General features: G+C 59.6%; 2 protein-coding genes across 3 annotated transcripts in view; one reads left to right on the forward strand and one right to left on the reverse strand.

Moving 5' to 3' along the window:
- Nucleotides 1-22900, reverse strand: part of CHLSN (cholesin) — a 96627-nt gene that overhangs the window by 39880 nt on the left and 33847 nt on the right. The window lies entirely within an intron of this gene.
- Nucleotides 12350-18939, forward strand: GPER1 (G protein-coupled estrogen receptor 1). Of its 2 annotated transcripts, none has more exons than XM_030849608.2 (2): nucleotides 12350-15621; nucleotides 17607-18939. In XM_030849608.2, the coding sequence occupies exon 2, from the start codon at nucleotides 17875-17877 to the stop codon at nucleotides 18937-18939; it is 1065 nt and encodes a 354-aa protein (XP_030705468.1). In that variant the 5' UTR covers nucleotides 12350-15621; nucleotides 17607-17874. The 2 variants fall into 2 exon arrangements, with proteins under 2 accessions (XP_030705468.1, XP_060141197.1); XM_060285214.1 differs by lacking the exon at nucleotides 12350-15621 and adding an exon at nucleotides 16255-16280.

The raw sequence follows: 22900 nt of genomic DNA on the forward strand, positions 1-22900 counted from the left end.
CCAGTCTCTTGGGAAGTTGAGCCCTGAGTGAGCTGCAGTGCTTTTCTACGTGCAGACTGTTTCCCCTCCCGGCTGAAGAGCCTGTGCAGAAAAGCACAGACACACACTGGATGCCGGGGATGGTCCCCACCCTGCCCGACGTGGCCCTGGGGATGGTTCTGGACAGTAAACCTCGGGGATGGGGAGGGAGGGACTGAAGAGGTGTCTGGGTGGCTCCGGTCGGTGACAAGAGCACAGCTGCCTCCAGGGCCCCGGGCTGTGGTGGGATTTGTCTTCAAATTCCCCATCCCCTCGGCTCCTCCAGCAGCTGCCCCAGCAGTGGGCTGTGCTGAGGGCTCCCCACAGGGTCCCGGCAGGTACGGCAGCCCCGTGGGAGCTGAGAATAAAAGCCCACCCCCACCCCCCGCTTCCCTTTCTGCTCTTTGCTCCCACAGCTCCTGGGAAAAGGTAAACCCCCAGCGCCCAGATCTCTGCCTGCAGTCCTGCACCGCTCAGCCCAGCTGGTCTTCCCCAAACAGGACGGGGGGCCTGAAATCACTTTATTTCTGATCAATTTCTCAGTGGCTTTGGTCGCAAGCTGTCTAGTCTCTGGGGGCCTCCTGGGTGGGGAGGTGTCAGACAGCAGCAGCCACGCGTTTCTGTCCCTCCCCCGTCCCGGCGTCCACCTCTACTGGTGACAGAGGGACATAGTGGGGTCTCAGCTGCAGGCCCCTCTGCTGCATCTCAGATCCCCCCCCAGGGCCCCCGCACCTCAGGGCACAAGCCCACCTTTGCCTCGGCCGCTGGTGCCACAACACAGAACCTACTTTCTGTGGACATTTGCTTGACGATCTCATGCTGAATTCACCTCGGTCACTTCCTGCCGTCCCAGTATGTTTGGTTTGATTCCCAGTACTCCTGCCACGCTGCCAAACACTGCAGTGAACTTTGGAGCCCTTCTGATTTGGGGGCTCGGGGTGGTGTGGCCGTGGACTCGAGCCACTTAGAAGAGAAGGAGGAGCTACTTGGAAAAAGCCAAGGTGAAGGGTACACTCAGTCCTTTTTTTTTAATCTCTCTGTGTGTTTTAATTAATTTATTTATTTTGGCCGCACGGCATGTGGGATCTTAGTGCCCTGACCAGGGATTGAACCCATGCCCCCTGCAGTGGAAGCAGAATCCTAACCGCTGGACCACCAGGGAAGTCCCCTCAATCCTGTTTTCTTAACTTACCAGTCCTATATTCTTCAAATGCATTTGCAAGATACCAGAAGTTTTCCAGCTTATGTTCTAAGGTCGTTAATTCTGCTGCTGACACTTCTTGACTATGATTTTAAAGTTAACGATCTTATTTTTGTCAGTAGACAAAAGGTCACCTACCTTGCTTGCCATGCTCCATTATTTAAGATCCCAAAGGTGAGTTTAACCTTGAATTTATTTCATGAAGGTTATAAAATTTAGTGTAGGAAACTGGATCTTTTGCTAATTGTAGCAGATACATCAAGATATCAAACATTTGTTCCATTATAAAAAGCACCTGAGGGGCTTCCCTGGTGGCACAGTGGTTAAGAATCCGCCTGCCAATGCAGGGGACATGGGTTTGAGACCTGGTCCGGGAAGATCCCACATGCCGTGGAGCAACTAAGCCCGTGAGCCACAGCTACTGAGCCTGTGAGCCACAACTACTGAGGCTGCATGCCCTCAACTACTGAAGCCCGCGCGCCTAGAGCACGTGCTCTGCAACAAGAGAAGCCGCTGCAATGAGAAGGCCGTGCACAGCAACGAAGACCCAACGCAGCCAAAAATAAATAAATAAATAAATTTTTTTTTAAAAGGCACTTGACAAAGGATAAACCAGGAATAAGAAGTTAAACTACACATCAAGCTATTGAATTTAAAGTCAGTTGGGAGATTTGGGGGCTTTGTCATTTCTAACGTGTTACGTCCACCCAGATGGCCTGTGCCTGAGAAAGAGGAAACTGCTGAAGACGACTCACAGGCTTGAAGATCAAATTATTTGCTCGTTATCAGCCAACTTCTGAATTCTTCTGTGTGTATTTCCAGGGGTGTGTGACATGTCGGCAAACAGCAGAAGGTATCACAGAAACAGGTTTTTCCTGTCGTGACTTAAACCCCAGCCTCTTCAGTTACCCCGTGGCTCCTCCGTCCTCCTCCCAGCTGACCCTGCACCACGTGGGTCTGGACGCCCGCAGCCGTGGGGCCCGTAAGTCCTACGCGGGTCAGCTGCCGAGCCGTCCAAGGGCCCACGGTGCGTCCACGGGGCCAACGGAGGTCGGATCCCACATGCCTGCGTCACTGCGGGGCCAAAGCCGCGGTACAGACGGTGACAGAGCATCTCACTCCCGCTCTGCACGTCACGCACACAAGCCTCCAAAGGGGACAGACACCCACTGGCTCGCTCAGGGCTCCCGCGAGGCCAGGGCTCCTCGGAGGGCTGCTCACACGGCTGTGCCATCTGTCAGCACTCCTTGCCCTGGACACTGAGAACCCAGCGCTTCCTTCACGCCTGTGGGTTTCTCAGCTGTCCCATGGGGAGAGGGGGCAGGGCCACTGCAAAACCGCCCGCCCTCACCACCACGTGAGCCCACGAGGCAGGTCGCCGATGGACTGATGGACTGCGCTTTTAGGTTCTAAGCAGGACAACAGGCGGCTGGGTGACCGACTGCCAGCCTCCAAGCAGGCGTGTTCGCGGGGCGCCCTCCAGTGGCCGCCGCGGCCCTTCACTCTCTGCGCAGGCGGGCCTGCGGGACTGGCCCCGGGCAGCTCCTAACAGCGTGAAGCGCTGACCCCAGACGAGGAGACCCCATCCGCGTCCCGGAGTTTCCTTCAGAAGTCGGGCTGTGCAGATGCTCTGGCCCAGGAGCCTTGGGGCTCTCAGGACTCACAGCAAATCCTGCTTTTACAAGACACGCCCTCACAGCAGTGGAGGTGAGCTCAGTCCATGGGGTGCCGCTCCGCGTGCGCACGCACATGCACACACACAGCCCCCGGCGGCACTGAGCCCATGGGGCCCGGCTTTCACGGGGGCAGCCCGACACTGGACTTCGTGCCGAATCTCTGACCTCCAGCAGTCGGGTCTCTAAGGCAGAGCACTGCACGCAGGGGCCGAGCCACAGCAGGAAGGTAAAGAGCGAGCAAAGCAGTCAGGGGACGTGGACGTGTAAGAAGTGCTGGAGCTTTTGTAGAAAAACTTTTTATCGAGAAAGAGGCAGCAGCGACTGGTGCAACGGGAAGGGGCCTGCTTACGCTGGCCAGCTGCCAGCCCCGCGGGGACTGCCCGTCACCTGTGCACACAGGAAGTTTCCAGATCTACAGAGGGTCACACGAAGGGTCAGCGTTCCTTAGAGATTTGGCCTCGGGCATCTCTCTTCACCGGAAAGCAAGAAAGAGCTAGAAGACGAATGGGTCGTGTCAACAGGACCGGGAGCTCTCCCCTCAGCCTCGCTTGGGACTATCTGAGCGTAAAAACAACAGCGAGCGTGGAATTAAAAGTCTATGCAGGGCTTCCCCAGTGGCGCAGTGGTTGAGAGTCCGCCTGCCGATGCAGGGGACACGGGTTCGTGCCCCAGTCCGGGAATGTCCCACATGCCGCGGAGCGGCTGGCTAGGCACGTGAGCCATGGCCGCTGGGCCTGCGCGTCCGGAGCCTGTGCTCCGCGACAGGAGAGGCCACAACAGTGAGAGGCCCGCGTACCGCAAAAAAAAAAAAAAAAAAAAAAAAAAGTCTATGCAGACACTCAGAGGGAAGGAGGGAGGAAGAAGCAGCAGCAGGAAGTCGCCACCTTGTGACCCAGGGCCACCAACCCAGGCAGGACCCGTGAGAGACCCGGGGTCCGCGTGCATACCATCAACCACGCTGCCGCACCTGGCCTCTCGGCCCCCGGTCTGTGTAGCACAGGGGACTTGAGCGGACATGTACGCAGCCAGGAAGGCCCTAAAAGGCCGAGTCCTGCCGGTGGGCACGAGGCAGGCAGCGACTGGCCGAGTGGAAAGGGCTAGAGAGCCATGTGGCCCGCCCGCCCCCTCCCACCAGCAGGCTGACACGAAGGGTGTGGGGGTGGTCACCATGTCTCATGCGCCTTCAGGGTTACAAGTCAGCGTGCTGAGACCCTTCAGAAGACGCAGCCCAAGACAGTTCCCAAGAGGTCAGCATGCGAGTCAGATGGGACCACAGGGCAGCGTGGTGACAAGTGCTCGCAGGAGAGCCTGGCAGAGGCCGTGCCCCGTCCTGGCCAGCTGAGGACGCACAGAACCACTGGGGCGACCCTGACTGCACAGGTTCACACTCAGGACCCAAAAGCACCCATGATGGCAAATATTCAGAAGCACGCGTCCACAGAGGCCGTGGTTAGTAAGTGATGGTCACCGCGCTACCGGAGCTACGTACCCATGAGATGTCTGCAGAACTGCGTAGGAGCACACAAAGCACCGAGGGGCTTGGCCGCACTCCCGCCAGACGTGGAGCCTGCTCCGTGTAGACACAGGACCACCCAAACCCCACACAGAACCCCCACCACTGGGACGGGCTCGTCTCCCCACCCTCTGACCCAGGCAATCCTGGTGAGCGAGGCCCGCTTTGTAGACCCTCTCAGGACTGTGTCGGGAGCGGCGGCCAAGAGCTGCCACGGAGGGCACAGCATCCTCTGGGCTCGGGCCGCGGGCACTCCCGGGGAACCCGGGGCTGGACCTTGGTGACCCTTTTGCAAGGCTGAGGGAAGGGCCCCAGAAGCCCTGGCCCTTGGTCTGAAATTGGCACCAGAACAAGCCGGGGGTCCGTCTTCCTGGGAAATTCCAAGCCTCACATAAGAGCCTCCAAGGGAGGCTCCCGGCAGGAGGGCAGGTGGCCGGCCACGTGGGAGAATGCTGGCTGCTTCACGTGCCTCAAACGCTTGCCCTGTGAACCCACGAGCACACCCTCAGGCGCTCACCGGGGAAAGGAAACTTACGCTCAGGTGAAAACCCACCCACAAATTCTGATGGTACCTCTGCTCATAGAGCCCAAACCCAGAAACGACCCAACGTCACGGCGAATCCTGCTCGGGCCGCATCGCGCGGCTGCCGAGAACAGGCCCCACCTGGCCAGGCCAGACGCCGACCGTCGAGGACCGGCGCCAGGATGCCAGGCGCCTGGCGTGGGTTGCGCTCACAGGCCAGATGCCCCCCGATGACAGACCTCACGTGGGCACATGCTGACACACCCTCCGGCTCCTGGGTCCGGCAGTCCAGGCGCAGGGCTGGACGCCACCAGCGACCCCCGCGTCATCGCTCTGACTCACAGCTCAGCTGTAAGGTGGGATCACGCCTGCACCGCCTCGTGTGGACCCCCGTCAGCTCGGAGCAAATCCGTGCAGAAAGTGCTACCACCGTGTCTGCCCGTGGTGGGCGCCCCGACTCCTGAGAGCTCGTCCACCCCTCTCTGTGCCCTGTCCCCCCGCTTCTCATTGGGGGTGAAGGGGAGGGGAGACCCTCAAGGCTACAGTGGATCCCAGGCTACAGAGGGGTGGGAACGGGGGGGTGGGACGGGATCGTGGACGATTTCCGGAGAAAACGTCTCCAGCGTTTCACGCTATCTTCCCAAATACACCCAGGAATGGAGCTGAGGACAGCTGGTCAGCCCGGCTGGTGAGGAGGCTGTCGCTCGGTCAGGTGTGTGGCCGGGGCCCCGCTGGGAGGAGGGCTCGGAGCCCCTAGACCCACCATGCTGCGCCAGGCGGGCCCTCCAAGACCAGGGACTCAGGGAGCCAGGTCCCAGGTCCCACCCGCCAGGACACCTGGCCCCCGGGCCGGATTCTGAAAGCAAAGGAAGGCGTGGGCATCCATGTGGGTCTGCAAGGTACTTGAAGCCACGAACTCTACCCTCTGCTCGCGTGCCTGGGGAGGAGAGGGAACGGAGCCCTGCCGGGTGGGCTGGCCGGATGGGGAAACCAGCGCCCCAGTGCCCACCCCTGGCAAGGGGCTCTGCAGGGTCTTCCTGTCCGTGAAGCTTACCAAGCCTAGGAAGAGGCTGTTCTGGTGTCCGCTGTGCAGATGGGGAGGCCAGGACCCGAGAGTTCAGGTGGCCCAGGCGCAACAAGCCGTGGCCACGCCAGGACACCAACTCCCATCTGTGGACCCCACGTCCACGGCCCCCCGCCAGAAAGCCCACGGCGTGGGGGAAGAAAGATGATGCTGTAAAGCTGGGGTTCACTCTTCTTAAGTTAGCGGTGGAACGTGGAAGAGCTGCGTCCTCCAAAGCGGTAAACCAGCACCTCTGTTTGTTTGCTTTGCCTTAGCTCCACCACTCCAAACCCACCCACCAGGACTCTGAATCTGTCCACCCCGGGCGAAGCGAGACCTTCCGGCTGGGTCCCCGGATTTGGGCCGACTTTGCCCCTCCAAACAACCTTAGCACGATGCCTTATCTTAAGCAACCGCCTTACGCAGCCAGTGGGCTGAGTCTGACCACGTCGGGCATGGGCTTGCTGCGCCCCTTGATGGGCTACCCGGCCACCCCTTGGGAACAGCGGCGGGAGAGGACGACGTTCACCCGGGCGCAGCTAGATGTGCTGGAAGCGTTGTTGGCTAAGACCCGATACCCAGATGTCTTCATGTGGGAAGAGGTGGCACTGAAAATCAACTTGCCCAAGTCCAGGGTACAGGTGTGGTTGAAGAACTGAAGCGCTAAGTGCCGCCGCCAGCAGCAGCAGCAGAATGGAGGTCAAAACAGTGAGGCCTGCCAGAGAGAGGACGTCTCCTCTCGGGAAGTGAGCTCAGAGGGTGGAACAAGTGGCCAGTTCACTGCCCCCTCTAGCACCTCAGGCCCAGCCGTTTCCAGCAGCAGTGCTCCTGTGTCTATCTGGAGCCCAGCTTCCGTCCCCCCACTGTCAGATCCCTCGTCCACCTCCTCTTCCCGCATGCAGAGGTCCTGTCCCACGACCTATACTCAGGCTTCAGGTTACAGTCGAGGATGTGCCGGCTCAACTTCCTGCTTTGGGGGCGTGGACTGTGGATCTCATGTGGCCCCTATGATCACCAGCTTCCCGTGGAGGGACCACGCTCAGTCCCACGGGCACCAGTGCAGTCTACCAGCCATCTCAATCCGTCCCCAGCTTCTCTTTCCACCCAGGGGTATGGAGCTTCAAGCTTGGGTTTTAACTGAACCACCGACTGCTTGGATTATAAGGACCAAACTGCCTCCTGGAAGCTTAACTTCAATGCTGACTGCTTGGATTATAAAGATAGACATCTTCGTGGGAATTCCAGGTTTTGTGGGGACCTGCAGAACCTCTTTTTGTGGGTGATTTTTAAATGTGCTGAGCTAGACATTCCAGTTTTAGCCGGTTTTACCAGGCACTGGTTAGACACGTAGGATGGTGTGATGCTCAGGCTCATCTTCTGATCGATGTCCCGGGAGGCAGAGAAGGAAAAATGAAAGGCCTTAGGGGGCCTGCCAACCAGCTACCTGAAATGGACCAACCATTCGATACTTAAGATCCTACCATAGTTATAGCTCATTGGTTTTGCTGATTCGCAAAGTGATCGAAAGCATTCTAGCCACGTGCAACCAAATACCACCAAAGGTAAACAAACAAAACGAAATTGTGAGGGAAAGGCGGGAAGGACATAGCCTTCTCAAGCAGAGGTTCCAATGTCTCAGCCAATCCTTGGGTGGATCTTAGGAATGGACAGGGTCTCAAGCTCACTCACGCTTCACGACCAACTGGTAGTTGGCACTGAAAACTTTTCAGGCTGTGCGAGTTGTGTGACCGACTGTCCTAGACGCTCTGCTTTTAATGTTCACGAGGAGTCAGTATGTGCTTACGAGACAGTCAGTGCGCGTCTTACACACACGGTGCGCCTGCGGTTTTTAGTCTGTGCTAGGCTTCAAAACGGGGATCTCCTGTTATCGTAGAGCAACCTTGAACTCCGCCTCTGCAGGGGTTCTTCTGTGGTTAAATGGGTTATGATTACAAGCAAATTCAGAGCAACTGAGTACTCATCTAGAAAGATTACCTTTGGCCGGAGGTGAGCCGCACTGAAACTTTACAACTAAATGTCTCTGGACAAGGAGAGTGAGAGAAGAGAAACAAAAGGACACTAACTCATCTGTACTTTGCTGCTGGTAAGCCCAGCAGTAAAGAGACGTTGGTCAATGCTCTGACCCTGATGAATTTACAAGCTGAGATCCTCGCTGTTTATGCTTGCAGGTGTTAACTGGAAAAGTTATACACGAATGAACCTTTCTTTCTGGATTTCGCAGGTACGTATAATTATATTAAAGTGGTTCTAGCACGCACACACACGCGCGCGCACACACACACACACACACACACACACACAAACACTGGGGTTCTCCTCACCCAAGGAAGGCCCTGGCCTTGGAGGGAAGGCCGGGAGGCACTCTGGGGCCAGGTTCGGACACACACCCTCCCCCTGCCCGGCCACCAGGTGACAGCTGACAGCCACAGCTGCGTGGCCCTGACCCCACACCACCGGCAGGGACCAAGGCGCATGCCCGAAGGGGCCTGAAACGCCGGCCGCCGTGGAGATCAGACACCAGGACAGCCTGATGCCGTCTTCCGACCTGGGGTCGATGTTCACGAGATCTTTTTTCCAATTTGCCTTAATTAAAGAGACAGGCCAACTCATTTCCTCTCAGTCTGGTCACCAATCTTAATTCTGACGTCACCCAGCATCCTGGCAGTCGCTCACGGCCTTAAGCACTGGCACATGGAAAACATCACTATGCACTGTGTCTCTCGGACGGAGAAAGCCAGGCACATACCTGGGAACGAGCGGCTCCAGGGTCCAGACACCCCTGCCCGCGCGTGGGGTGGAGAGCAGGGTGAGGACGTGGGCAGTGCTCTCTGCGGGTCAAAACAAAGCCAGCACACCAAGCAGCACTCAGGCAGGGCATCGGCGTTGTACACACGTGTACAGGCATGTGTGTACAAGCACACGCGTGTGCCAGAGACAGCAAGGAGGAGGGCCACAGCAAACCCGTGGATGCAGAGACCGCAGTCAGGCAGCCAGTGTGCCCGAGGACGCCGTCGAAACGCAGGGCCTGTGCCGAGTCACGCAGCACCGGCAGCGCGGCCGCGGCCCTTCCGTGGGTGGAGCCGGCCCCCCTTCGGCGTCTGTGGAAATGGTTTCCAGCTTACTGCCTTCAGTTTCCTCTGAGCAACAGCAGCGCCCTCCCTCCTCATCAATTTAGGTGAAGTTTGCGGAGGGGAGACATTTACGTGGAAACAAGATGATTTCCAAGCCGGGAAGGCTGAGCCCGCGGGCACTGTCACTTCAAGGCCTCCCTCTCCAGGACTCAGGCCTGAGCAGAGCCCCCATCCCCAGGGAGAGGCCAGAACTGGTCAGAACTTCTCTGGCTCCAAAGGCGGCGACACCCCGCCTTCAAGCAGCGTGGACTCTGGCTGCTCGTTCCCGTCACGAGGGCAGAAGCCCCACGAGACCCGCAGGACGCGCCGACGGGCTGGAAATGGAGATCCTTGAACCCCATCCTGGACACCTTGCACTGAACCCTTCTGCGGCGCACACGCTATAGTGATTCTCAGAATGCGCTCCATCAGCACCGAGGGAGGTGGAGGGGGGTCCTTGTATCCCACCCTGCTCCAGTGCGACCCAGCTTGAACCTGCCCAGGATCCACCACTTCCCATGGCCGCCCACCCTCCTCGGGAATCGGGGTGGGACCCAGAAAACTTTTCAATGAGGTCACAGGGCGTCCCTAACTTAGGGCAGCCCAGGTCCCCCTGGTGAGAGCTGGCTCCCATGACGTGTGTCCACAGCCAGCGAGGACGTCGTGGCCGCGCGAGGTGTCGCGTTGGCTACGCGGCTACGTGGCTCTGTCCCTGTGGGCTCTTTAACCCCGACCGCCTTCCTCCGGGGCCTCGCCAGGCTGGGGGGCAGAAGCCTGCCTGCTGGACCTCACAGCCCCGGCCTGCTAGTGACGATGCTGTCACTCGCGGCCGTCGGCCGACCAGACTTCCTGGCCACGGCCGACCTGGGCTGTGCCGTCCTCTCCTTTCTGTCCAACATCTGCTACCTCAACACGCAGGACGTGCAGCTGGCGATGCCATTCGCATTCCTGCCGTGGCGCCCTCTGTCCTGTCCGCGGGGGCTGGCCTGGTGGCCGTCGGGGGCAGCGGCCCTGCCTGGGCACGTCTGGAGAGCTTTGCGAAACCAGGCTGTGTCAGGCAGACCAGCTGACAGCCTGGCCTTCGTCCCGCTGCCGGCGTTCGGCGTCCTGCTCGGCGTCCAGCGGACCAGGCAGGCAGCTCCTACCCAGGGGGCGCGGCCTCCGCTCAGCTGGTGGTTCCTGGTCGCCCTAACCACCATCGCCCTCCACCTCCCCTACCACAAGCCTCTCCTCCAGCAGGCCAGGCTCGAGCTGCAGAGAGACGGAGGCTCCCCCAGGGACGAGCCGCTTGGGAACCTCGCGGAGCTGGCCCTGCCTGGGGAGAGCTGTGCAGGCTCCCGGCCACCCTCCTCCCCACAGCCGTGTGGCTGGGCCCTGCTGAGTGTCGGAGCATCTCTGGCAGAGGTGCAAGCCGGGCAGGCCGGCAACAGCTTCCCCCTGAAGGGGCTCAAGTAGGAGCCCCTGCCCGTGGACATAAGCCACACAGGCCAGCGGGGGCTCTCCCAGCCCTGCAGAAACCCAGAGCGGCACGCTGAGAGCCAACAGGGATGCGGCTGTCCAGAAGGTGCTTACTGAAAACGAGCTTTATGGCTTTCAACTCCGTTTATACAAAAGCGTGACACCTTAGCCCAAACCAATACTCACACCTGAGGCTGGTGTGGGGCGGGAGTGCGGGCTGACACCTGACCAGGTGGAAGGTTCTAGCCTGTCTGCTGGCCAGCATCTCTCCCCTACCCCAACCAAAGGGCAAGGAAGGAATCTTGAAGATAAAAACATTACTCAAATAACTTTATGGGCTTGTCATACCCTGGCCCTGAACGGTCATGGCTGGTTGACCTCCAGCTCTGCCAGGAAGCAGGGGCCGCACAGATCTCAGCAAGAACGAACATTGGTTTTGTCTTTTTAATGCAGCATCACTGGGAGTCTGAGGACATCACCCACAGGCACAGGTGTCCAGCACTAAGACGACGGGTGTGAGCCCGTGGTGACCGTCGCACACCTGTCATGCTGTCCGTGACCCGGCGGACAGCGGGGGCCCGTCACCAGGAGCTCTGGATAGACCGGCAAAAAGCCGTTTCAAAAGCCTCATCTGTTCTATTCGACAGTACGTGCAGAAAGGCTAGTAACACAGGAAACATAAAAATCCAAGGGAGGTAATTAGTCTCATTCCAAGGCTACATCCATCAGTCTCACTGCGTTTACATCATGGTTTTCTTGGTTGAGCAGAGAACAGGGACACGCCAAGGAAAGGCATCTTTCTGGCTTTATGAAACCTCTACCTTTGACAGCTTCGGTTTTTAAATTTTTTATTAAGGCCTTGCTTTTTTAGTTTTTAGATTCACAACAAAAATACGAAGAATTTAAAAATTTTGCATTTATCTCCTGCCCCCAAACAGGCACAGCCGTCCCTCTCCAGGTGTCACGACTGATGAAGCGGCACTGACACACCTCCACGGCCCCGGTACAGCCTCTACACTGGGGCGCACTGGGTGTATAATGACATCTACTACCTCTCTGTCACTTACTCACATATTCGTGAAACCTCTACCATGGACCCCATGCAGCACGCCCACAAGGGACAGAGTTGGGGGTCAGGGGTGAGCCGCCCCCCGACCCAGACCATCAGCAGGACACGCAGCGTCGGCGCCGACGTGGAAAAGGCTGCTTCTTCGTGTGACACACTTACCACCAGATGCTGGATGTGACATTTTCCTTGCTGAGCCGTCCTTCCAGAGCACTGGCTCTGTCTGCCTGGGCGGGCAGGGCTCTCTGGAGAGCTGTGCTCGGGCTGTTAGTCGGGGCGCAGAGCAGCCTCATACGCGGGTCCATCCTAGGGTCTCCGCGCACTGTCATGACTGCTCACAGACGGTGCGGGGCTAGAACAGGCCGCCTCTGGGGGCTGGGGCGGCAGGGGAGGCTTCAGCCTGTGGCTCCAAGGACGCTCGTGCCCCGCAGGCAGATTCAGCCAGAGTCCAGGGGCTGCTACCCAGACCCGGCCCCTCCCCGCCAGGACCGTGCTCAGCCTCCCAGAAGCCCAGCCCTGTGCCCCCAGCGCCCGGGAACAGCCCCTCCTGGCCCAGGGGCAGGCACACAGACTCCCCAGCCCACCTCCCTTCAGGTCCACCCGCTGCTCGGCCTGTGGTGCCAACACCTGAGAAGAGCCCTTTCCTAGAGTCCATCCAGTTTTCTACGGTGTGTGGCAGGAGTGCAGGCCAGAAGGGAAAGGACCTCAATCAATCAGTTCCCAGTAACAGACGCCAACGGCTTGCCAGTCTTAGAACCAGACGAGGCGACGGCAAGTCCACGAGCGCGCAGGGCTCCCTGAAGAAATGGCAGCCAAGCCTGGAGGAGCTGCTCACGCTGCGTTTCTAAGTATGTCGGCTAAAGGAACCATCTTAGGACCCGCCACAAGAATGTAAACTGGTGGCTCCCAAACTTTCTTTTTAGCAGCAGGAGCCTTTCTTTAAACAAAGCCTGAGACGACAAAGGGCTGCTCTGGCTGGAGGGGGGGCGGGGCTGACCGCTGGAAGGTCGAGGCCCCCAGCCCCCCCACCCTGTCCCCGCCCCCGCGGCTCTGCCCCACTCAGCCCGCATCCTGCACCCCGTGAGGACACACAGAGCCGGAGAGAGAGCTCCAGAGCCAACCGAGAGCTAAGCAAACACACAGGCTCTCTGGCGGCGGGGGGGCACCTGACTCCAGGAGAGGGTGTGTGGGATAAAGCGGGGCTGACGGGGTGGGAAGCCACCTCCTGGGGCTCCTCGCCCCTCCCAGGACACTGCTGGGGCCACTAGCATGGGGCTGGGACAAGGACCTGGGCCTGCAGCCTGGCCTTCTAGAGCATTCCACCCAGAGCCCCCAGGGACGGGACAGCCCCTCCCTGGGCAGACCCCTGTTCCCGTGCCACCGGCAGGTCCTTCTCAAAGGCCAAAAGGAAACATCCAGGAGGCTCCTGGCAACGGCACAGAGGAGCCAGCTGCCTGAGAGTCAACACCAGCCGGGCCCCGGGCCGCTGCCTCGAGTCGTAAATACCGTAAATACCGTGGGGCCATGCGCGCAATGGGCGCCTGTGCTGGGGCTGGGGAGCAGCAAACCCTTCCCACGGGGCTGCCCTCCGGGAAACGGCCGGGCCGCAGATACGCCGGCAGCTGTCGGGCACACGCACTTGCGCACGTGCAGGACCGGGACTCGCGACACCAACAGGGGCATGACGGCTGTGTCGAGAGGCGAGGAGCCCGGTGAGGGGAGCCAGCCGCGGCTCCGGCCGCCCCGCCCCGCAGCCCCACACAGAGCAGAGAGCTGTGTGAGGCGGGGCAGGGGCGGCGAGGGGCACCACCCAGCTGCTGACCCAGTTCGGGGATGGACAGGAAGATCCCAAGAACTGCAGTTCTGCCCCAAGACGAGCACCCTTCAGGCCAACGGTCAATGTGGGAGGCTCCCGGCGAGGAGAGGAGACCTCGGGCTCGGAGGCCCTCAGATGGGCCGAGCCCCAGCTCCGAGGCCCCGGTACCGTTCCTTCTGAGCTCGGTTTTCCCATCAGTACACAGGGATACCGCCTCACCTGACAGGGAGCTCACGGAGGGTTCCGAGACGGTGGGCGCCACGCTGCCCAGTGCGGAGTAAGCGCTCTTTCAAGGCTGGATGTTAAAACGTACAGACGGGCTTCTCGCCTCACGAAAACGTCTACGAGGCCTCTTGGGCCCTGCCCGTGCGAACATCAACTGGGGTTCAGTGGCCTGATGCCCCCCCAACACCGTGGGCTGGCCCTCACGCTGACCAGCTGCAGGAGGGTTGACCATTACTTACCCACCCGGGGCCACGAGAAAAGGGGGCCCGCGGCCTAGCGGCCCCAGGTGAGTTCGGGAACACACGGACGAGAGGCGGGGCTGCAGGGCGTGTGTCCCGCCAGGAGGGAGCGGCTGTGCTTCAGTGACGTGACTCGGCTATTTCAGGGTCTGAATTTGTGTTTTAGTCGTTTATTTAACTCAAGGGGAAACTGTACTTTCTCATGACTCACTGCTCTCAAAATGGTGTCTCCAGCATTTCTAGTGTTGAAGCCATCTTGCGTGTGTAGCTGGCCAGAAACAGGTCTAAAATCAAATCAGCCCCATTTATGTGATCGCGCCATTCTTTAAAAAGCGAACCTATTAGAAGCACAGCTGGAAAGAACCCTGAACACTAGTACTTTTCCATAAAAAATTCAACACTGTCTTCTGTGGAAACGTGTACATTTCCCAAAGGATGTTAAGTCAGCATCGCTCAAAAAACACCTTCAAGCTCACGCGCACTCAGCTGGGAACAGAGCAGAAGGTTCGCAGCGCGCTGACCCCGGGGCTCAGGGACCCCGCCCTCGCCCCACACTCCGTCCCACCAGGCGGGGGCTCACACTGCAGCGGTGTGCTTCGTTCCTCCACTCGGAGTTCAGTCTCACAGCTTCAAAAACCAACGAGGTGAAAACAGGGACACCCAAGAGGAAGGTAGGAGCTGGATTAAAATGCAGTGCTCATGACAACCACGCAACTCTCCCGGCGGGCCTGCAGCGCTCTCAGCCCCGAGCTGAGCGTGTCCGGGGACGCTTGGGGCGGTTTTCCCAGCCTCTCCAGACCGATGGTGACATCCATCCGCCGGCAGGTGGGGTGCATGGTCAGTCGGCACTGGAAGTGGGGTCAGGCCGGTCCTGCCGGCACCAGGGCAGGCGCACAGCGGGAGGGCGGGAGCCCTGGCGAAAAGAGGGGTCTTAGGCAACACCTGCAGGACAGGCACCTCCAGGGACTTCGGGAGCAAAGGGAAGGGGAGCGGAGGCTACTCATCTACCCGACTCTGAGCTCACCTGCCGAAAATACCTGCTACTTGCTGGGTTTACATTTCTTTCTACAAGTGTCTTGTGAAACTCCTAGGTGAAATGCTCTATGTATAATTCACATACTACTCTCCGAACTTAGGAAATCTAGTTTTAGTTTTAAAGGCAGTCCATTGCTAAAACAAGCAACAATATGTAAGCTTCACCAAAGGATGATAGATTTTTATCTAAAAGATAAGACCCATTTACAATCCCTTCAAACTTGAAAAGAGGTTTGTATCAGTGGGTAAAAAAAAGCTGTTCAACTGGAAACTTCCCTGAAGACTCTTTGGTGGGACTGAGCTCAGTGCCAGAGGGGGAGAAAAAGGCCCAGCAAAAAAGGGGTTACATCCGGACCTGTGGGAGGTGCCCGCCCGCCAGCCGCGGGCCTATAAAGCCTGCCTGCGGCCGCCAGGGGCCAACCATCCGACAACCGCCGACAACCGCCCGGGCTGCCTGCCGAGGACAACGGGCTGGCCTCCGGAGCCTCCACGCTCCTCTCTGGCGTCCCGCGAAGGTCCCGATTCCACTCCCAAGTCCAGAATCGCTGCCGCCCCCAGCCGTGAGCGCATCCCGGAGGCTGGCTGAGCTGCCCTCCCAGGGACGGGGGACGGGTCTGCTCAGAGGACACACGCAGGTGGCCAGCGGCAGCCGCGCAGGTAAGCGTGACTGACCCAGGCTCTGGGTCTGTGTTCGGGTCGGCACCGGGACAGACAGGGCTGGATGTCTCGGCTGGGCGCAGCACAGACCGGGCACGCTCAGTGAGGGCGGCTCAGCACAGACCGGGCACGCTCAGTGAGGGCGGCTCAGCACAGACCGGGCACGCTCAGTGAGGGCGGCTCAGCACAGACCGGGCACGCTCAGTGAGGGCGGCTCAGCAGGAAGGGTCTTCATGGCGCTGGCTGAAAACAACGCTAGCTGCTTTCCGTCCTGTTTTGTTCAAACGAGCATCTTCTCCAAGAAGATCGCCAGGGCTCTGACGGTGGCGCGTCACTTACTCCCTCAATGAGGATCCCCGCCAACCCGAGATTGATTTAATACACAAAAGATACCTCGTAGATCTGACCAAAATGTGGTTCATTCTTCTAGCTCTGGACAAGCAGTGGCAATCTGAAACAAAATGATACCTGACTGCTTTATACTCAACTTTCTATTTGTAAATTCGTGGCCAACTTTCATGAGGAAAGTGTGTCAGCAGTAAGATTCATGCTTATCTTTTCATCAAACCACCATGAAAACAGCACTGGTCAAGGATCAAAGACCCATTTACCCGGGAAAGAAGTGACGGCCAACACCTAACGAGCACAGGGGAGGGCAGGTGCGTCTCAAGGGCTCTGCTCGCCTTGGAGTTTCCTGAGAATCAGTCCAAAACTTGCCAAAATTCCCACGTTTAAAAAGCAAAACAAATACTCTAAGCGGTTTTTACAGAGAAATTTAAAAACAGAGGCTTTAAACATTACAGATGGAATCTGAGAACAATGGCATTTATGTGGTTCAAATTGGGAATACCTACCAAAGATGAATAAAGAACACAACACAACTAGTAAAATCCAGTTGATCAACCCCAGTGAAGCAGAGGTTATTGAACCCTTTTAAAATAACTGACACCAAGGTCCCGATCCATCTCTTTCCTCCTTTTTTTTTAGAAACTCTATTTTCAAGCAATAGGTCAGTAAGCACCTGCTGCTCTGGCAACTTTGAAAACGCTCCCTGGCCACCTCCCAGGAGAGGCAGAAACTCTCCAAGGTGGTCACTAAGGCTCCTCCGCCCCGGCCCTGCCGACGGGGCTACCCCACAAAGCTGGGGCCACCTTGCCGCTCCCCAGCCGTGATGCCCGAGACCGCAGATCCTGCCCAGGGTGGCCCGTCAACGCCGCAAAGCCTCTGGGGAGCGCGCTGAGCAGAGCCTGTGTCAGGCCGAGCGCGTGAGCGGCCACCAGGGCGAGACGGTCAGAAGCAGAGGTCTTGGAGGGTTGCTCTCCCCAGCCTCCAAGTCACAGCGTTTCCAGGTTGCAAACAGCAGTGGAGAAATACATTCGGTTTTACAATAATTTGTCAAAACAGTTAAAAAAATTCAAATCTTATTTCCTAAAACAATGACCACCTTTATTTCTCATGTTCTCTCATTCCACGTTCTGAAAACAGTTCCGTGTTCGGCACCCAAACTTAGGGTTAGCCGAAAATGCTAGACTTCTTTGATCTGTATTATTGCAAGAAAAAAACCTCTGCTCCACCTCTCACCAAGCGTGCTGGGCCCGCTCCCTTCCAGAAAAGGCCGCTTTTCCCCTTCCCGTCTTGGTTCTCTTCCAGCAGCCGCCGAAATAAAACCATTTCGTCTCCTGACCACAACCCTCCTAAGGCTTCCACGCGAACATCCAGCCGTGCGCCCTCCTGAGCTGCGTGCGGGGGCCTGAGCACGAGTCACCGCCAGCTGCACTCAGACCCACTGGCCCTGGGAGCCCTGGGGAGAGGACACGGGCCGTGTTCTGCGCTTGACTCCCCTGCTCCAGCACAGGGCCGGCCGGCCCTCCAAGCGGAGGGCACACGTCCAGGCCTGCCCCGCGTGCTCGTGTGCTGCACCCGTCCCGCATCATCAGCAAGCCCTGGAGCCGCCGGGCTTGAATCCTCTGCTCTTGCTTCCCCAGGTGCCCGGGAGTGAGGGGCTCAGGTGTGGCGTGGACACAGCCGCAGACCCAGAGGCCAGGCAGAAGCACAGGCCAGAGCGCAGGCGCCGACCTCCACCTCCGGTTGCACAAGTGCCGCTGGGGCCTGCTCCGCTTTTCCAGATGCCTGGCTCGCTTCCAAGAGCATCCCCTTTCCTTCTCAAGAGGGATTTCCTGTTAAAAAACGGTTTCTGGGAGCCTTGCGGCAAATCCTGAGAGGCCGGCTGTCCCTCCGGGCGCCCGGCCCAGCATGGAGACGCCGCCGGGCGCCTCCAACGGCTCCTCCAGCGGCCTCGGCCTGCCCCGCGCGCTGGCCAACAGCTCGGCCGCGCTCTCGGAGCAGCAGCAGCGCGCCGTCGGGCTCTTCCTGTCCTGCCTCTACACCATCTTCCTCTTCCCCATCGGCTTCGCGGGCAACCTCCTGATCCTGGTGGTGAACATCCGCTTCCGGGAGAAGATGACCATCCCCGACCTGTACTTCACCAACCTGGCGGCCGCGGACCTCGTCCTGGTGGCAGACTCGCTGATCGAGGTGTTCAACCTGGACGAGCAGTACTACGACATCACCGCGCTCTGCACCTTCATGTCGCTCTTCCTGCAGGTCAACATGTACAGCAGCGTCTTCTTCCTCACCTGGATGAGCTTCGACCGCTACCTGGCTCTGGCCAAGGCCACGCGCTGCGGCCCGTTCCGCACCAAGCCCCGCGCACGGCTGAGCTGCGGCCTCATCTGGATGGCCTCCGTGTCTGCCACCCTGGTGCCCTTCACCGCCGTGCACCTGCAGCACAGCGAGGACGTCTGCTTCTGCTTCGCGGACGTCAGGGAGGTGCAGTGGCTGGAGGTCACGCTGGGCTTCGTGGTCCCCTTCGCCATCATCGGCCTCTGCTACTCGCTCATCGTCAGGGTCCTGGTGACGGCGCACCGGCACCATGGGCTTCGCCCGCGGAGGCAGAAGGCTCTGCGCATGATCCTGGCCGTGGTCCTGGTCTTCTTTGTGTGCTGGCTGCCCGAGAACGTCTTCATCAGCGTGCACCTGCTGCAGCGTGCGCCGCCCGGGGCCGGACCCTGCCAGAGGTCCCCCCGCCACGCGCACCCGCTGGCCGGCCACGTGGTCAACCTGGCCGCCTTCTCCAACAGCTGCCTCAACCCCCTGGTCTACAGCTTCCTCGGGGAGACCTTCCGAGACAAGCTGCGGCTCTACCTGGAGCAGAAGACCAGCCTGTCCGCCCTGAACCGCTTCTGCCACGCGGCCCTCAAGGCGGCAGTCCCGGACAGCACCGAGCAGGCCGAGGTGAAGTCCAGCAGTGCCGTGTAGGGGGGTGGGGTGGGGTGGGCGGGAAGGGCCGGACACTGTGCCCCGCGCGGCCCTAAGGCACCCTCCCGCTGGCCACTCACACACAGAGCTGTCCATCCATCTGGGTCATGAGCACGGGGCACGGACCCCCGCACACACTGGATCATGTGGCAGACGTTTCTGACACCGCCAACGAGAGCGAAAAGGAGGGGGACACTGGGACGTGCCATAAATTTGCCATTTTAGAGGAACAGAACTCACGCAGCTAGCGTGAACTGGAGGTGGCGGAACACTTTCCGCGCCTGCGTGTGTGTGTGTGTGCGTGTGTGCTAAGTGGGAGGACGCTGGGTGCCCTGCACCTCCTGCCAGCCTGGGGAGGGACGCTGCTGTGCGCCTCCTGAAGGGCAGAGTGAACGCAGCGGTAACAACAACGACAACGCAGACCCCTCTCGTCAAAACGTAAAAAAGAAAACCAACTGAGTCTGGGAATGTCCAGTCTTTGTCAATAAAGTACAGCCATGCTGCTTCTTCCGAATTCTCCACCTGAGCAGCTCCCTAAGGGGCCGGGGGGGGGGCACTCAGAGCCCCAGCAGCAGGACCACCCCGTCCTCACCAAGAAAAAGCTCCCGAGCGTCTGGAGGCGCCCTCACTGCCCGGAGGACTCCGGGGACTCCAGCCCACGCCCCGGATGCTCCTGGCACCTGGACGGTGCCTGACACGGGTGCCGCACGCTCTCTGGGCGCCAGGATAATCTCTACTGCGAACGCATCACACAGCCTCGCTCTTCTAGCAGTTCTGCAGGGCTGGGCCCCCTCCTCCCCAGAAGCACCACCAAGACGGGGCGCGGCTGGCCTCGCCGGGAGGACGGTGAGCAATGTTTAAGTGACAGGAAGCGAGCCATTTTTAGTTTTAACAGTTCTCGATGAGTGCAAACCTCCGACAGAGTATCTGTCCCAAGGAAATATCTGCGTTCAACAAGCGCCGTCTCCAGCGGCTCAAGCCCCACCGAAGCCTCGCTTTCCACACAGACTCGCATCTTCCGAGGTGAGAGCTGTTATTAAGTTCCCTGACCCCCGCAAGTCCCCATCGCAGGAGCCCCAGCACTGAGGGCTCCATCAAGTGCACACTTGCTCTCATCTCCGCTGGGAGGGTGGTGATGGCCAGGACAGGGACAGACAATGTGTTAGTGAACGGGGCCTGTCCCCGACCCTCCAGCAAACCCAGGAGGTGCACGCGCGGCCCCAAGAGTCTGACTTGACCGCTGGAAACCTTAAGCAGTAACGACACAGCCGGGAACCAGGCCCCCTCCCTGTGTGCTCGGCTCCCCCTGGTCTCCAACAGGTAGGAGCAAACCACGCGGAAGCCATGCAAAGCCACCCGAGGTCATAGTCCCCGTCCTTCCCCAGAGGTGCCCGACATCAGGATATCTGGGTCCTGGGCGTCCGATCGAGGGCCCAAAGTGTTGATCAGGGATGGGGCAGCCCTCACTCCGTGGCTGGCTGGGTGTTCACAGAACCACCCCCCACCCCCGCTGGCTAATCAGAGGCAGCTTCCATCCCGCAGTCCCTGGTTCACCTGAGATCACAGAGCAAACCTGTCCTCCTCACACCTGACACACACCCAAGCAAGCACCGAGGCCTCGAGAGCTCTGTGGGCAGAGACATGAGTCACACAGGCCCCCGCACAGCACCTGCCACTCAGCTCTGGAAGCCCACTTCCTGACCTGCAAAACCAGCGGCACAACGGCTCCGAGGGCCCAGCGGGGGGGAAGGCAGGTACAAGGCAGAGGCCCCGACTTAACCAAAAGGGGTTCTTACTGAACCAGAGGCTGGACCCGGTGCTCCCGGAGTCCCTTCTCACCCGAGACCCTAGAGCCCTGGCTCCGGGGGCAGAGCCACGATCAGCGCCCCCGGCGGGCTCCGAGCACGCACAGCCGCCCGCCGGCGCGCACACATCCTTCCCGGGCGTTTATCTGAGAGCGGAGGCTGGTTTCACGATTTTCGCTGGAGCAGCACAAGGTAAAGTCAAGGCGTCCGACAGCTTTGCTGTTTCCTGGTAACCCCGCTCTCCTGGGCAGCAACGCTCTCCGAACCCCACCAAGAGCACAGAAGTGGAGAGCAGCCAGCACGGAAGGCACGGTGTCAGCGCCGAACGCGACTTCCTAACGTCCTCTGTGCTTAGTAACTCACTCCCCCGAGCCTGGGAGGGCCCTGGCGGGAGGGCTGTGTACCCACCCCGTCGGAAGGAAGGCTGGGCCCTAACCTCCCTCTTGGCCGGGGTGTTGGGGCACCTCTGAGACGACCCTAAACCACCATGACCGAGCACATTAGCGAGGGCGCTGCCCTGACGGACGCGGAGACGGGAGGGGGAAGGGCAGGCGGCGAGCACCCGTGGGCGCGGGTGGGAACTGGAGTTTGGGCTTCAGCCCCAGTGTCTGTGGCGGGAACGTGCACGGGGGCGTGTGGTGTGCGTGTGCCTGCTGGGCGTGAGCACCTCAGACGCGGACGGGGTGTGTGCGGACACACTGCCACGGGCACCTGTACCTTCTCCAGCCCACCCTGCCCAGGCCTGGGCCTCCAGCACCCATACCCTCACAGGAGGCAGGCGCCTCGGGGTCCTGGACAGGGTGTCCTGCCAGGAGGCGAGAAGCATCAGGACAATGACAGGGTCACATCACCAGGACACAGGGACCCAGCTCAAGGGTTCCCACTGGACGACCTGGGCAGTTTGAGCATCGAGATCATTAGACGGGTAAGTAACCCTCAACTATTGAAAAATGAGAATCCACGAGTCCATCCGGTAACAAACATAAATATCACCTACATAAACTAAGCGATGAAGTAAATACAAGAACCCACAGGAACGAAGGAAGGACTGAAGGGAGGAGCGAGTGACTAGACGGGAAGGACCCTGCTCAGAGCAGAGGCCGGCTGACTGGTCCGGCAGAGGGTCCTGGAGGGCTCGTCACACACGACTGTCGCGCAGCCTGGGACAGGCGAGACCCCTGACGTGGCTAAAGCAGGGGCACTCGCTGGACCAGGAGCAGGATGCCCGACCGCTTTACCGCGGGGAACAGTGACCAACAGCACAGAGATGGGACGGCCCGCAACTCGCGGCTTCCGAGGAGCCCACCCGACGGGAGTCCAGACGCAGACCCCAGAGCAGGGAGTGCATCCCCACGTCCGAATCTGGGATCACAGCCAGAATCTAATGGGAGGGAAGCACCACCCGGTCCGAAACAGGGACAGGAGGCAGCCTCCACCCACAACACCATGTCACGAGAGACAAAGGAGGCGGAGGGCTGCTCCAAATTAAGGGACGGTCGGGAGACGAGCATCAACCAGAACGTGGTCCTGGGGAGGACGGTCCCAGGAAGAAAAAGTGCTACAAGCAGGGGGTCAGCTGGTGGAAGTGGACCCCCCAGGAGACTAAAGTATCACCTCGACGCTCGACTCCCCGAGACCGAGGGCCACGCTGCCACTGGGGGAAGTGAGGTGATGCCCTCACGCTAAGGGGACACACACAGAGCGAGAACGCATGAGCACTTTAGGCGGCAAAGCAACTGGGACAAGTGTGTGCAGTGTCAATTCCATGCTGGGGTGCACACTCAAAGGGGTCGGAACAGACGCTCCAACAAGTACTCGTGCACGAGTGTCCACGGCAGCTCCCATCACAGTAGCTGGCGGTAGAAACAACCCAGCTGTTCATCCACAGGTGAACACAACTTGGTCCGTCCACACGGCTCCTTGGCCCCAGGAGGGCATGAAGCACTGACACCTGCTGCAACACGGGGGGGGCCCTGAACACACAGTGCTCCGTGAGAACCAGTCAGGAAAGGACCGCACCGGGTGAGTCCGCTGACGTGAAACGCCAGAGCTGGCAAATCCGCAGACAGGAAGCAGGAAGTGGGTGCCCGGCGCTGGGGGACGGGTGGGCAGGGGCTGCAAACGGGCACAGGGTGAAGCAGGCGTCTCTCGTTAGT

The sequence above is a fragment of the Globicephala melas genome, chromosome 15 (genome assembly GCF_963455315.2).
Source record: "Globicephala melas chromosome 15, mGloMel1.2, whole genome shotgun sequence".
Classification (NCBI taxonomy): domain Eukaryota; kingdom Metazoa; phylum Chordata; class Mammalia; order Artiodactyla; family Delphinidae; genus Globicephala; species Globicephala melas.